Source organism: Balaenoptera physalus (genome assembly GCF_965194825.1).
Source record: "Balaenoptera physalus genome assembly, chromosome: 1".
NCBI classification, from domain to species: domain Eukaryota; kingdom Metazoa; phylum Chordata; class Mammalia; order Artiodactyla; family Balaenopteridae; genus Balaenoptera; species Balaenoptera physalus.
In genome coordinates, this window is record NC_138882.1 from 188,892,407 (window position 1) to 188,907,070 (window position 14,664).

Genomic DNA, 14,664 nt, shown 5'->3' on the forward strand with positions numbered 1-14,664 from the left:
TCTGCAGACTCACTCTTCCCTCCTGGGGCAGCTGGTGCTATTTTTGTGCCTGCGGCTCAGCACAGAGGCCCAAGGTCCCTTCGAGAAAGCCCACGAGACAGGCAAGGAGAGAAGTGAGTGGGCTGTCCCTGTTCATTGCATCTTTTGGTCACAAGTCCCCTTTCGTGGTCTCTCTCCAGCCCCCTCCTGCTTAGCGAGCTGGAGAGGCGGCACTCGGGAAAAGCCGGCATCTGTTAGGTAACCAGCTCAGCTGCCATGCAGGGTATGATGTAACCTTGGATTCTGTGGTTGCTAGGAAAATTCTGCCTGCAGTGATATTGCGTGGTCCGAGGACTGAGGCGAGAACAGAATGTTCCCAGGACGACAGGGGAAGGATTGGTAGGGCTTCCCAAGCAAAGGAGCCCAATCCCGAGAAGTCGGACGATTTGAGCTCCTTTCTAGAAGCTTGTTCCCCTTTGCAGGAATAGATAGAGGTTGTGCTGGTAACAGCAGAACCCCGTCAAGGCAGATGGGGCATGTGTGGCAGGGTTACTCCCCTGGGTAGCACCTTGGCCCTCTGGTGCCAAACTGAAGGACACGTCTGTAATGTTACATCCTTGTGGACGGGCCCTCCTTCTACAGCACCCGTGGCTGCATGCCTCCTCCGTGTGGCAGGGCAGTTAGGAAGGAGGTCAGGACGAGGCTGCCAGTGGGAAGGGGTGACTCCCTGTGGCGTGGACGGAGGTGGCCGACACCACGCCCCGGGGTGGGGGCCGGCCGTGGTGGACTCCTGCCCTCTCCCTGACTCCGTTTCACGTGTCAGCAGCTCCACCACGCCCCGCTGCCCGCGCCCCCCTCAGTGGCCTTTCCTGTTTCTGCTGCTCCGATCCTCCCCTCCCCGGGAAGAATTCCTCCAGCAGAACAGAAGAGAAGCTTGTCTGAAAGGCCATGGGCAACTGACTGTTACTTAACGTTCAGGGTGCCACCAAGAACCATCCTTTAGAAAAAGGGGAGAGCGGGACTTCCCTGGTGGTCCAGTGGTTAAGACTCCGCGTTTCCACTGCAGGGGACACGGGTTTGATCCCCAGGGGGAAAGGGGAGAAAGTGGCAGGGCCCAGGCAGGGTCCGGGCCCAGGAGGTGGCGTGGGACCTGCAGGTCACCTCACCTGCCCTGCAGGGTCTGCCACTCAGTCCTTCCTGCCCAGCAGCTTCAGGTGGGGGAGGCAGGTCAGCATTTCAGGCTGTTTCCCTCCTCCTTCCTGCCTTTTCTGGCTGCATGTCAGAGCCTGTCTTATGGAAAACAAGACAAAGGAAGTGATTTCATGAGTGCCTGGACCAGAATCCTCAAATCCACCATTAAAAGTAACAACAAAAAGATTATGGCCATTATCTGTCTCCATGGGAGCTGGGCCGACCACGGGCTGGAAATGGGCCTGGCCGTGCTCCCCTGAGCAGGTGTTGGGTTTGGGCAAAGAGGACTGGCTGTTAGAAATTATGAGCAAGATCCTCCAAAGGGATCGAAACAAGAGTCTTAAGAAGGAAGAGAGAGGTTCCCAAGGGCCCCCGGCTTTGGCGACCTTGGAGCAAGGGTCACAAGCAGAGCCCCGCTCCAGGACAGCAGCCTGGGCTCTTGGCGTGCTCACCTCTTCACCGTGTAGCCTTGAGCAAGCCTCTGAGCCTCACCCCTGCAGCCTGCAGCCCACAGCCGTGCAGCAGGGGTGCTGGCCTACCCTGGCCAGGCTGTAGGGGAGGCCCAGGCCCAGAGGGGAGGTGGGCTTCCCCAGAAGCACTTTGTTCTCGGAAAGCACCCCGCTACAGTGGACTGACTGACACTGCGTCGGGGGCCGCAGCCTCCTCGCCTTGTCCCAGGTTGCAGCCCGGGGCCAGAGGACCATCCAGCAGCAATTCTTTCGCCCTGGTCTGCAGGTGCAGAGGATGTGGTGATGGCGTTTTCCAGGTCGGAGACGGAGGACCGGAGGCAGTAGCTGCAAACCCCTTGGAATACCCTGGAGGCTGGCAAAGGCCAGGAGATCTGTGTGGACCTCACCGGCTGAGTGGCAGAGGGTCACCTTCCCTACCCCGACCCCCCACCCCACCCTTTCCCGTCCCGCCCCACGGCCTCTCAGCATCCTCGAGGGAGACACCAGTGGTGCAGTTACGATTGGCTTAAAGGGACGGACTCATGATTGGCTGCGGGAAGAAACCTTTTTATTTTTAAATCTCGACCAACGCAAACCTTTTTATTTTTATTTCTGACTCTTATTTTTTTTTTTAAAACAAAATTGCGCCTCGGTGTATGGCTTCTCGGGAAGCTCTCCGAGCTCTGGTGCTTTATTTCGGTCACTTTTTAGGAATGTGAAGAGGTCCGATTGGCTGCTTAAACTGGAAAAGGATTTTGATTGGCTGGTTAATGGGAGACGGTTTTTTTTTTCTTTGATTGGCTGCAGGTGTTCTGCTGATGGCAACAGCCCCTCTCTTTTGAATGTTGAAAACAGGGTTTGGGACGTTGGTTGTTATATTTGACTTGAAAAAAGAAAGAAAGAAAGAAACCAAGTGCGCTTCGCAATATTTATTACACAAAGAGCTTGCTGCTGCTGCTTTGACGTGTTTTTGTTTGTGTTTGCATTTGATTGGCTTTCGATATGTGTGTTTGGTTTCCCATCGGCTCACCCATGACTCCCGTTGCCATGGGCTGCCCACCCCCCTGCTGCGTGTAGGCCCCCTCCAGCCCGAGGGGTCCACCTAGAGAGTGCTTTTGCTTTAATGACCACACCAGGCTCCATCAGCAAGGGAACCCCTAGGACGCCAAGCAGGGCCCACAGCTGGAAAACAGGGCCCCAAGGAGGTTTGTGTTGTCCTGAAGGAGCAGCCCAGAGCTTAGAGGTGACCATTAGCCAGGATTTACATGCATCGCTTCATGAGCTGGCAACCAGCCAGCATCCCTTGGTGAGCATGGAATCGCTCACACGCGCCATCCGGGCCTCTCCAGCCTGCCCGCGCTGAGCCATTCCCTCCATATTCTACTTCCTGAGGCCTCATCGGGGGGGCTCCTCCTATAAGGGGCAGGAGCTGCTCCCAGCTCTGAGACCCCAAAACATAGCAAGAGGTCTCTGCCCGAGAGCCCAGAACCCACACGAAGGCCGCAGCTTGGCTCACAAGGCCCAGGAGGCCTTTGACGCCAAACGCACCCTCCCACCTCCCCCAGCCTCCTCCTGAGGTGTGTGCTGCCAGCGCAGTGGGTCCTGACCAGCCCTGGGAGCTCTCATGCGAGGCCGTGCCCTTCACTGCACTGCCTTCAGAAGGGTCTCTCTCCACGGCAGCCTGGAAGGGACCGTGTCATTATTTATGAAGTGCCCACTGGGACCGCTGGCTGGGTCTTCAATGAGCGAGTTCCACCAGGCTGGCCCTCAACCCCCCCCCCCCCCAGAAAGACATTGCAGAGCAGTGGTCTTTGAAGGGCTGCAGGAGCCCCAAGTCTTCCCACCTGCCCTCCTCCCCCTGGAGGTGGCCCGTCCTGCTCCCTGCATCTCTCGCAGGAGTGGAATCTGGGTGGGGAGTTGGAGGAAGATGCGGGCCTGGGGAGGGGAAGCCTCCCCACGCCCCCGCCGCGACCTCCCACCCCCACCCCGGAGGTAGTAGACGGCTGAGACCTCCTTGTCGCCCCAGGTACCCAGAGCCAGGAGAAGACGCTCAGAGCCAAACTTCCCCCTTCTCAGGGCTTGGGGCTGTCATGGAGCAAGGGAGCTGAACGCCAGCGTGTCCCGGGCCCCAGCCCCCGGGAGCCGCATGGGCCCGTGGCCGTTCACACTGTGCTCTGAGCTTCCTCTGAGCCTTGCCCCAGCGGAGGACTTGACACGACCCAGACACCCCATCCTCCTGCACACACGGGCCCCCCGCCCTGGTTAGCTGGCCATTAGTCTGAAAAGGCCGTTGATCCCCAGGGGACGAGGACTGTGTGGACCCCAGCAGGGGCCCGAGAGCACCTTCGTCCAGGAGGGGCAGGGCGTGTACGCACACACGTGTGACTGTACTCATTCCCAGCTCAGCGGCCTGCAGCTCCAGCTGAGCCCCTGGGGGAAGGTGGGCTTTGTTCAGTCTCCCCCCACCACCCAGGTGGTAACGTCTGTTATCAGCTGTCATTGCCAGTGTCGCCGGCTGCCCCCTCCTTGTACCTGTAGCTCCCATCAAGGGTCCGAGTCCTGGCTGATGGTGTGTTCCTGCCCCTTTCTGTCCTTGTCAGGGTCATGGGCCTCCCTCTTGTAACTGCGATGGCCCTGATCTGTCTCATCTTCTGCAGAAGAAAAGTGGAAATGTTGCTCTGGCTTCGTATTTCAACTAAAAATATTTCTGTTGAAGAAAATAATTAACAATAAAGATTTTTAATAGTTTGGCTCGTGAGCTGATTTCCCCACATCACGTGGACTCTGCTGCTGGGGCCCCCCCTCCCCAAGGAGGGGCGAAAACACCATGTTTGCTAGTTGAATTGTCTACGACCTCGAGTGGAGCTGGGGGTTTGGGAGAATTCCCAGATCTACCCACCCCAGCTGACACGTCTGTAGGAAGGGTGAGCCCCCTTTTTGACCTGGAGGTTCCCAGTGTTGTCCTAGTTGGGCTGAGGTCAGTAATCCTCAGACGTGGCCTCCCCCCTCCATGCTCCTAAGCAGACACTGAGCACCCCGTCCATCCTAGACACCCCAACATCCCGTGTGATGGCAGTGGTCTTAGAATGCTTGTAACAAAAGTCCAAACAGAGCATCCGTCCCGTCCATCATCCCAGAAACAGAAGATCCGTTGGTGTTCGGCTGTATATTCAAGTTCGGAAGCTAAAGTCATTTCTGCTTGAGGAATTTTTGCTTTGGAAGCATTTTCTAGAATTTTTCATTTCCACCCTTCATCGTCCCATTTTAGGCCTTTATTTTTTTTTTCTGCTTACATGGACTCAGTGCTTCTATTTCCTTTTCAAAGAGTTTCACTGGGTGCTGAATGCTATGAGGTTTATAGAACATGGGGACTGATGGCACGATCGACAAAATTAAATCTTAGGGTTGGAAGAGATGTTGGAGGTTGTCTGGCAGCCCATGTAGTAGCCAGATGTGTGAGTCCCCTCTGACACATCTCAGAAAGGGCTTGTCTGGCCTTTGCTTGAATACCCTCTAGGACTGGGGAACTCACTACCTCACAAGATAGCCCATTCTACCTTCAGGTAATTTATGCTCAGCCTTATATTGAGTTGGTCTGCCCTTCTCTGTAACTTCCTTTTCCAGGAAGGAAATTACAGTTCTTGAGAGAAAGACAAAAAAAGACAGCTGTGTTAGCCAAAAGCTACGTATCAAAGGACTCAGGTTAGGTAAATGATGTATAGAGTCTCCCCACCCCCAGCCGGCGTTCTGAGTGACACTGTCCGTAGCTAACCTTGGACTTAATCAGCTCTTCTAAGCTGGGCCATCGTGCAGAGGGAGGGCTTGGCTGGCCCTGGTACCACCTGCCCAGCCCCCAGCAGAGAGCCTGGCACCGGAGCTGGGAGGGAGGAGTCGCCCAGAGCTGTCTGGTGGGAATTAGGCTACTTCAGCAGGGGAAGGGGGAACACTGGGGGGCAGGCCTGGGTCTCCCGGGGTCCGTCAGCCCACACAGCAGGCAACCTTCTGGGTCCACCTTCCTAGGTACAGGGGCAGGGGCCAGCAAAGACCCCGACCTCAGGCTTGGGACTGCTGAGGGCTGAGACAGCTGGGGGCCAGGCTGAGCCTGGGGGGGGAGGCCAAGGTGGGCTGAGGAGGGCGGCAGTGCACCTGCACTTGCTGGTGTTTCCCAGGCCTGGGGGGAGGGTGGTGGAGAATGACTGAAGCTTTCTCCCTGGCCCCGCAGTGAACAGCACCTGTGAGTGCTATCCGGACTGCTCCGGCCTTTGAACAGGGCCCTTTGTGACAGAGAAAACGATCCCTCCTGGGCACCTGGTTCAGTGGTGGCGGCTTCCGGAGCAGGGGAGCTCTCTGGGCCCCAGGGGAACCCCCCATCACCCACCTGCCCCGCCCGCGCAGTCTCTTTCCCTCCCTCCCTCCTCTCTCTGTCTCTCTGGCTCGCTCGCTCGCTCGCTGCTGGCTGCCCACTCCTGTTGTGGAGGATGAGCTAGGCCTAGACTCTCCTGAGGCCATGGTTAGAAAACACTTCTGGCAGTTACCCGGTGGTCTCGTGGTTAGGATTTCAGGCTTTCACTGCTGTGGCCCGGGTTCAATCCCTGGTTGGGGGACTGAGATCCCTACAAAAAAAAACCAAAAAAAAAACCCCAAAAACACTCCTCCATCCGATGAAGCAACTTTCTCTTCTGCGGCAACGAGTGGTGTTTACAAGACTTGGGGGCCTGGGGCACCATGACTGCTAGTCCTAATTTAAAGAAAGTCCTCCTCAAAGGACAAGGGCAGTAAAATGCCTTTTGAGTAGCAGCCAGTGCATTGCCTTGGCTTGGAACTGAACCTCACGGCTGGTTTCCGAGCGGCAGGGGTGGAGAAGTCAGGGAAGGAGAGTGTGCAGCACGTGGCCGCCCTGTTGGCACCCCTGTGGGAGCCCCGCCGCACCTGCACAGCCCCAGAGCCTCTGAGAGTTTCCTCCTCTGGGCCCTCGGCCTTGGCCATGGAAGGAGGTGGGTTTTCGCAGACATCTTTTACGCAGGTGACACCCGCATAAAGGATTTTTTTTTTTAATCTTTTGGCCGCACGGTATGTGGGATCCTAGTTCCCCGACCAGGGATCGAACCCGCGCCCCCCTGCATTGGCAGCGTGGAGGCTTAACCACTGCACCACCAGGGAAGTCCTGGTGTCCCAGTCTTAATAACACAGTGAGTGTGTCTTGGGTGGGTGTTACGTGTGCACAGGTGCATAGTACTTTATGTACACCGTCTTCAGTCATGTGTGAGCTAAGTATGTTATTATCCCCATTTTACAGATGAGGAAGTGGGGGTTACATAGTTTGCTAAAGGTCGGCATGGTACAGCCAGAACTTGGACCCAGGTTGTCTGACCCCAGACTCCATGCTTATAGCCACTACTTCCAGCTTTGACAGGAGGGGGCAGGTGGGGACTGGGGGTAAATCCTGTGTCGCCAGGCAGCCCTTTTCCCCAGGGCCATTCTGGTGCTTGCCCTTGTTCTCCAAGCCCCGCTGTGTGCAACTCTAGTAGGTTGTTAACAGGTATTTGTCAGGCGGGTTAACCCACTGCTGGGTCCTCGGTACAGCCCTCACCTCCAGGACGAAGCTGCTTCCCAACTTGTCCATTCCGACGCCTGCTCCTCACCTTTCACCCATTCTGAGGCCTCCTCGTGCGGACCTGGCAGTTCTCCAGGCTAAGCTGGTTTTTCTAGAATAAGTTCCTCTTCCACTTTGCCCTAACTCTTCCTGTTCACAGCCCCCCGCCAGCACCTGGCAATCCAACCTTGAAGCACACCCGTGTCCAAGTGAGGGCAGCGGGAGAGCTCTGAATCTGGGAACAATGGGCCGGGTTTGTGACCCTCTGTACCTTTGGGCAGGTCTCAGCCTGATTTTTCTCATCTGTAAAATGGCAATAATAATAGAAACTAGTGGACCTTTGACAAACTACATGGAAATGCTTTGAACCCAATAAAGCCCTGGACAAACATGGTTCTCTCCTGACCTCATTTTATGCTGTTTACTCCCATAGTATAAATCATTACGTCTTTATGTCTTTGGGGGCTGGGGAGACATTAAGGGTCCACAGCAAGAATTCTGAAGGCCACCCGGTGGGATTGAAGCAGCTGTGTGACTTGGGGCAAATTACCCACCATTGGAAAGACAGAATAAACCAGAGCATCTATTCTATAAGGCTGTTGCTGAGAATTAACGAGATAATGCACATGACAAGCTTAGCCGAGTGACCCGCCCACAGTGGGTGGTCAGCACATGTGGTCATCATTAAGTCACCGTGATGGTGTCCTCCACCCCCATCTTCCCTGCTTATAAGTCACGCAGAGCAAGGCCTTGTCTGCAGCTCCCGGCGTGCGTGGGGGGAACAAGCCTCAGGTCCAATCAGGTGCTTGTTGAACGCTTTTCTGATGAGGATGAAAGAGCTGAGAGGCTCCCTTGTTGAGGCCAGAGCTGCCTCCTGCTCCCGCCCCCCCCCCGGCCCTCTCCCTCTGCTAAGCAGCTTTGCACGCAGGAAGAGCTATAATTGGAGCAGAGCCCCTCAGCCTTCCGGAGCCCGCAGAGCTGAGGGGGGTCCCCCAGATGGACCTTGTCATGGCTGGACAGGCAGGGAGGGGCCTCTCGGAGCCTGGGGGTGGGCCGTTCCGCCAGGGTTCCAAGGACCCTCCTGCTCACTGGCTCGTGCTTCAACTCCAAATAGAATCAGAGGCAGCCAGGGAAGGGGATAAAATTAAATCCTTGATCATGATCAAGTGGTTAAAGAAAAGCCCATCCCAGCCAGAGGCTCCTTCCCACAGCGGCTGGCTCCGCCTGAGAGCAAACCGAAGATGGAGCCGCTGGCTGTGAGCGCCCAGCCCCCTCCTGCCCCTCCTCCCTCATCAGACATCCCCCCACGCCCCACACCCCAGGCCCGAGGTCCCCCAGCCAGAGCTGTGGAGTGGAGCAAAGCCCCCATCAGTCCCTGGGGTGGCCGCTGGCGGGGGAGGCCCTCCCGGACTCTGGACTCGGGAGCTGCACAGACCCGGGCTCAAACCCAGGCTCTGCCAGTTACCAGCTGCGTGACCCAGACGAGTCACTGAAGGGTGCCAAGCCTCTGCTTCCTGCTCTGGAACGTGAGGGTGATAACAGCACCTGCCTCCTGGGCTGTGGTCTGGATGCAGTGCCTGGGCACCAGCAGGGGCGGGCCCAGGGTGGGCCACCCGTGGGAGCAGCCTGCCTGGGGTCAGGCATGTGTTGACTAGAGGGAACTTCAAAACAGTAAAACTGGCTAAAGTTCTGGTCCGCTTTTTTTTTTTTTTCTTTTTGTCTCCACGCACCAGCAACTTGACCTCCCCTCGGGCGGCCTCTTCTGAGCAGGCCGCGGGTCTGGGTGGGAGGGGACTCGGGGAGACTCTGGCTGAGATGCCACCGAGGTGATGGGCCTCCCGGGCCCGGCTCCGGGGCCCTCCGTGCACCTCCCAGGCCCCAGGGCCACCGTGGGCAGCTCAGGGCCAGCCTCCCATCCTCACCTGCAGCCCAGCCTGCTGCGAGGGAGAGGTGATGGCTGAGCCGCTGGCACCTGGCAGCCTAGCCCGTGAGAGGAGGAGGCCCGAGGTGTACCTTGGCCGGGAGCTGGGACGCCGGGAGAGGAAACAGTGAGGCAGTAAAACTAGCCTTCGCTTCCTGAAGCCCGGGCATCCTCCCGTGTCCTGGCTCACAAGAGAAACGCCCACCGCCGCAGGGAGCCAGAGGCCCGGGCCGGGCACGGGGAAGGGGCCCGGATGAGGGGGCGGCCGAGGGGTCCCCGGAGGCGCCAGCCTCACCCTCAGCTGTTTCCACAGACCCTCCCAGCACCCCGACGGTGCCCAAGGCAGCCTCCGCCGGGCGTCCCTGGCCTGGCGCGGCCCCTCCCGGCCAGGCCTATCGTGCAGCCCCTGCTGTGCTGCCTCAGAAACACTCTGCGCCCCTCACCCCAGACTCCAGCCCGGAGGAGGCCGGGGGCGGCCGGGGGCGGGGTCTGGCTGCCCCTGCCCACCCCACCCCCCTTCTCAGCCAGACTGCTGCTGCCCACTTGGCCCCCTGGGAACTGGTCCAGCATCCCAGGGGAGGGTGGTCTGTGGGCTTTCCTCCGGCTGAGTCACCCGCCCATACCACGTCCGAAACTGCTGAGGCCGCAGGGAGGCCATGCGCTGGGAGCGGCAGCCTGGACTCCGGCCCCTCAAGGTTTCTATCTAGAACCTTCCTTGGTGGCTCCCACAGGTCCCCCTAGCTCAGGTGGCCAGCTTCAGAGGGGAGCCCTGAGACCTCTGGCTGGCCCCCCGGACCTCTCCAGACTTCCAGGGAGTTAACCCGGTCCAGCTGCCCCAACTGGGCCCCTGAAACACCAGCTGAGGACCTCCTGCGTGCGAGCTGGAAGGTGGCGGGTGATGAGAGGGACCCAGCCGTGCGCTGTGGTGACGGAGGAGGCCGCCCGGGTAGACTGATCTGGAAACAGGCCACAGTGCAGTGTCCTGGGAGGGAGCAAAACCCTCGTCACGGAGGAGGCGGATCGGGAGCTGGCGGACTCAGGCCTGTTGCCAGGAGCCCAGGCAGTCAGAAGGGTCCCTCGGAGCTCTGGCACCTGCCCGTGGGGCTGTCCTCCTTGCCCATTGTGTGGCTCAGGGGGCGGGGTGTGTGGGGGGGCATCAGGGCAGGGCAGTGGCAGAAGCCTGCGGGTCCACTGGGGTCGCTGGTCCCTGGCTTCTCTCCGGCAGCCAGACCCAGAGAGGGCAGCTGGAGGAGCCCGGGAAACTGCTTCTGAAGGAGAAAGCGTCTGGGGGCGATGCGCCGGGGCAAGCCTGGGAGTTCAGGCTGGAGCCTGGCAGTTGCCGGAGAGCTGGCAACGCACCCTCACCGCCCTGGCCCGCCTGGCGGATTCCTGCTGCTGCTGCTGGATGGGCAGCTGCCAGCACTAGCTCGGGCCTGCTCTGGCCACCCCCTCTCCAGGCTGTGTGATCTATTCAGGGCCCAAACATTTGTCCTGGGGGACTAGGAGGGTGAGAGGGGGTGTCCTAGTACCCTGTCCCTCCTCTGAGACGTTGGGAGGATGAGCTCATGCTTGTATGTGGAGGGCACGAGCAGCTTATGAGATTAAGCTCTTAAAGGTCATTAGGCAGAAGAGGAGGCTGGGGCAGGGTGGGGAGGGGGTGGGGCATCGCAGAGAGAGCACTGGACCGCACCCAGGGTCTGGGTGCTGTAGCTCCCTCCGCCACTAACCTTGAGTGATTCCATCCCGTGCGTCTGAGCCTCAGTTTCCCACCTGTGAAGCAGGGGCTTGTGGGAGTCATTGGTGCTGCTCCCCAAACACTCCTGAGCTCTCTCCCTTCCAGGCACACAAAAGGATTGTGTCCCCCTCGCCCTCTTTTTTCAGTTAAGCGTGGCCCTGACTTGCTTTGGCCAATGAAACGTGGGCAGAAGTGCTGGGCCATTTCAGGTGGAGGCTTTTAAGAGCTGCTTGGTAATGTTCCAGAGGTGTCTGGCCTATCAGCCTGGGCCCTGGCAGAGCCCTTGTGCCAGTCTACCAATGAGGAAAGAAGTGTGTTGTTGTTTTGTGCCCTGAGGGTCTTGGGCCTGTTTGTTTCTGCAGCATCACCTGGTCTCTCCTGACCACTAGATTGCACCGGTGATCTCGATCCTTTGAGGCTGAGTGGCATTCTGACTCTTGCTGTATCAGAGAAGGCTCTGTTCTGCTCACCGCCCAAGGGCTCCCCTGAAACCTTGTGTCTGGGAGCTGCTTGCCTTTCTGGTACCTGAGAAAACACAAGTAAGGCTGCCCGCATTCCCACCCTGTACCCTGCAAGGCAGTGGCTGCCCTTTTCACGCAGGATAAAAATCTCCCCTCCTTTGGGTAGGCAGCCCAAGGCCCTGGTGACCTGGCTCCTGCTAACCTCTGACCTCATCACCTGCCACTCTTCCCTGCCCTCCACATCCAGCCCCTTGTCTCTTTTCATCCCCCAGACACGCTGAGCCTGCCCCCACCTCAGGGCTCGCTCTTCTTTCTACCTGCGATTCTCCTCCACGTGGCTGAATCCTCAGTTTTCAGATGTCAGCTCAAATGTCACTCCCTGTCGTAGTCTGTTCAGGCTGCTGTAACAAAATATCACAGACCGGGTGGCTTATAAACAACAGCAATTTATTTCTCACAGTTCTGGAGGCTGGAAGTCCAAGATCAGGGTGCCAGCATGGTCAGGTTCCGGTCTCACCAGCCCTTTTCTGGGATGCAGACTGCCAGCTTCTCACGGTGTCCTCACGAGGTGGAAGGGGGGGAGGGAGCTCTGTGGGGTCTCTTTTATAAAAGCACTAATCCCATTCATGAGGGCTCCACCCTCGTGACCTAATCACCTCCCAAAAGCCCCACATCCTAACACCATCACGTTGGGTGTTAGGATTGCAACATATGAATTTTTTTTTTGTGGGGTGGGGCACAAGCATTCAGACCATAGCACCCCCTTGAAGGGTCTTCACTGACCACCCTATTTTGCTTTCTGCTCCCTGACATGCCCTATCCCATTTTTCTGTTTATTTTCTTTATCTGAAAAAGCCTTATTTATGAATTTCTTCCTTTGCTTGTTTATCTCTCATTCCTCCCACTAGAAGGTAAGCTCGTGGGAACAGGAACCTCGTCTGACTTCTGCACTGCTCTGTCTCCAGTACCTGACATATTGTAGGCTCTCAATAAAGATTTGTTAAATGAATGAATAACCTTGACCTTGAAATAGCTCCTCTGCTGAGCCCTCTGTGACCCACAGATACAGTGACTCTATTTTCTGAACAAAAACAAAGACATTTGGGACCTACAGAGAGAAGGGCATTGTCTGTTTCTCTGGCTGAGGCCTCAGGGCACGTCTGGGCCCTGATACCTGTGTGGCAACCCACATCCACAGCCCTGTTGGGCCTGTCTTGGCTGGTAAAGCAACTCCAGGCTCAGGGACGTGCAGTGGTCACAACCTTCTGACTTGCAGGCAGCAGAAAACCATCTCCAACTGGATCCCGTCGCTGGGGAGGCTCTGGGGGTAAGCTTGTAGGATGAAGGCAATTGCTGCAGGAACCAGGGCCTCAGGGACTGGAACTCGAGACTCAGTGCATTTGATGGGATTCTCCTCTTCTAGGTCCATCGCTGCTTGTTTCTGCTTCACCATTTGGTCTTATCATCTCCTTTCAGACTGACTTCCTCCTACAGCAGCCTCAGTGCCCCAAACAATCCCAGGGCAGTGTCTGATTGGCCCTGCTTGGGTAATGTGCCACCTTTGGACCAATCACAGTTGCTGGGGCCTTAGCCACATCCCCTTCCTGTGACCGGAGTGGGACAGGCTCTTGAGAGCATCATCGCCACCAGGGCCACATGCAGAACAGCAGTGGTGCCTAAAGGGCACCATTATGCTGTGTGATCGGGGACAAGCCGTCCACCACTGGGCTCTGGTGCTGGCTGAACCCCAGGGGGTGAGAAATCCCATGGTGACATCACTCCTGGGTGCTCAGCTAACCTGCCACGGGGGTAGGAAGGGGACCTGCCCCTTGAGATCAGGGTTTTCTTCTTCCCCATGTAGACCTGGTTTTGCCATCCTAGAGCAGCACTGTGGTGTCATGTAGCCCCTACCTAGGATGGCAGGTGTCCCACAAGAGTAAAAGAAGGCTGGAAAATGCTACACGCTGTACACATTCTTTTGGAGAGTCGCAGTATACTAAAGGTTCTGAGAAGTCCTGCGATAAAGACATCCATTTCATTTAGCTTTTCATCTAGCTTTTCCCTCACCTATGGGAACACAGAACTCAAGTTCTGAGCCCTGCTGCTTATGGGTCGTGTGTGACTTCTCCAAGCCTCAGTTTCCCCACCTGTGAAATGAGTGATAATACCAACCACCATAGGATGGTTTCAAGTGTGGAATGGAAACAGGTCTTTGGTAAGTATCCTGTGAGCCTGATAGCGCTGTGCAGACACGTGACCATTTTCCGGTTTAACCCAGGAAATAACACATACTCTGTTTACCTTACAAGGTAAGTAATCCTGAGTCATTAAGATTAGGGGATGACAAAGGGAAAGGAGGTGACGCATCCAGGACTGGCCAGACAGGTGACTAATTAGAGGTGGGTGCAGAGGAATTCCAACAGCAGTGCTGTGGAGACTAAAGGCTTGGGGGCCAGGAGAACAGAGGCCACAGTGATGGGAAACCCTGGGAAGAGGTGCTGGGCAGGAGGGAGGTGCTGGCTATCGCTGCTGAGTCTTTCTCAAGACTTCTAATCAGACGGCATCACTGGTGTCCACTCCCCGAGCCTTCCTTGTCCCCCATGGGGAACTCTGCCTAGGACAGAGGTGGGTCTATGAGTTTGCTTGGGCTGCCTTAGCAAACACCATAAGTGACTTAATAGAAATTCATTTTCTAGGGAAGTCCCTGGTGGTCCAGAGGTTAGGACTCCATGCTTCCACTGCAGGGGGCATGGGTTCGATCCTTGGTCGGGAACTAAGATCCCGCAAGCCGTGCGGTGCAGCCAAAAAAAAAAAAAAAAGGAATTCGTTTTCTCACAGTTCCGGAGGCTAGATGTCCAAAATCAAGGTGTTGGCAGTGTTGGTCCTGTTGAGGACTGTGAAGGGGAAATATGCTCCAGGCCGCTCTCCTTGGCTTGTAGATGGCTGTCTTCTCCCACGTCTCTTCACATCATCCATCTTCCCTCTACGCGGCTAAATTTCCCCTATTTATGAGGATAGCAGTCATATTGGATTAGGGCCCACCCACAATGACATCATTTTAACTTGGTTACTTCTGTTGAGACCCCCCCCCCCCACATAAGGTCACATTCTGAGTTACTAAGGGTTAAGACTTAAACATAACGAATTTTGGAGAGACACATTCTACCCATAATGGCGGGCATTCTCCCGAGTGGGAATCTCCCTCCATCTCACCAGCCCAACTCCTTGGCCAAAAGCACGTGGATTGTGGCCTCCCGGAAGAGAGATGGAGCCCATAATTGTGTTAATTGCCACAATACCAAATCTGCAATTAATATGCCACGGGAACACAGAGC

At 56.7% G+C, this 14,664-nt stretch overlaps 1 protein-coding gene across 5 annotated transcripts in view; it reads left to right on the forward strand.

Moving 5' to 3' along the window:
- The window catches only part of CTNNBIP1 (catenin beta interacting protein 1), a 51,873-nt gene extending 47,506 nt beyond the window's left edge, over positions 1 to 4,367 (forward strand). For all 5 annotated transcript variants that reach the window (XM_082461602.1, XM_082461603.1, XM_082461601.1 and 2 more), the window contains one exon: positions 1,906 to 4,367. In XM_082461602.1, coding sequence (XP_082317728.1) covers positions 1,906 to 1,964 — 59 coding nt within the window. In that variant the 3' untranslated portion in view covers positions 1,965 to 4,367. The remainder of the gene's footprint in view (positions 1 to 1,905) is intronic.
- The last annotated feature ends 10,297 nt before the right edge of the window (positions 4,368 to 14,664 follow it).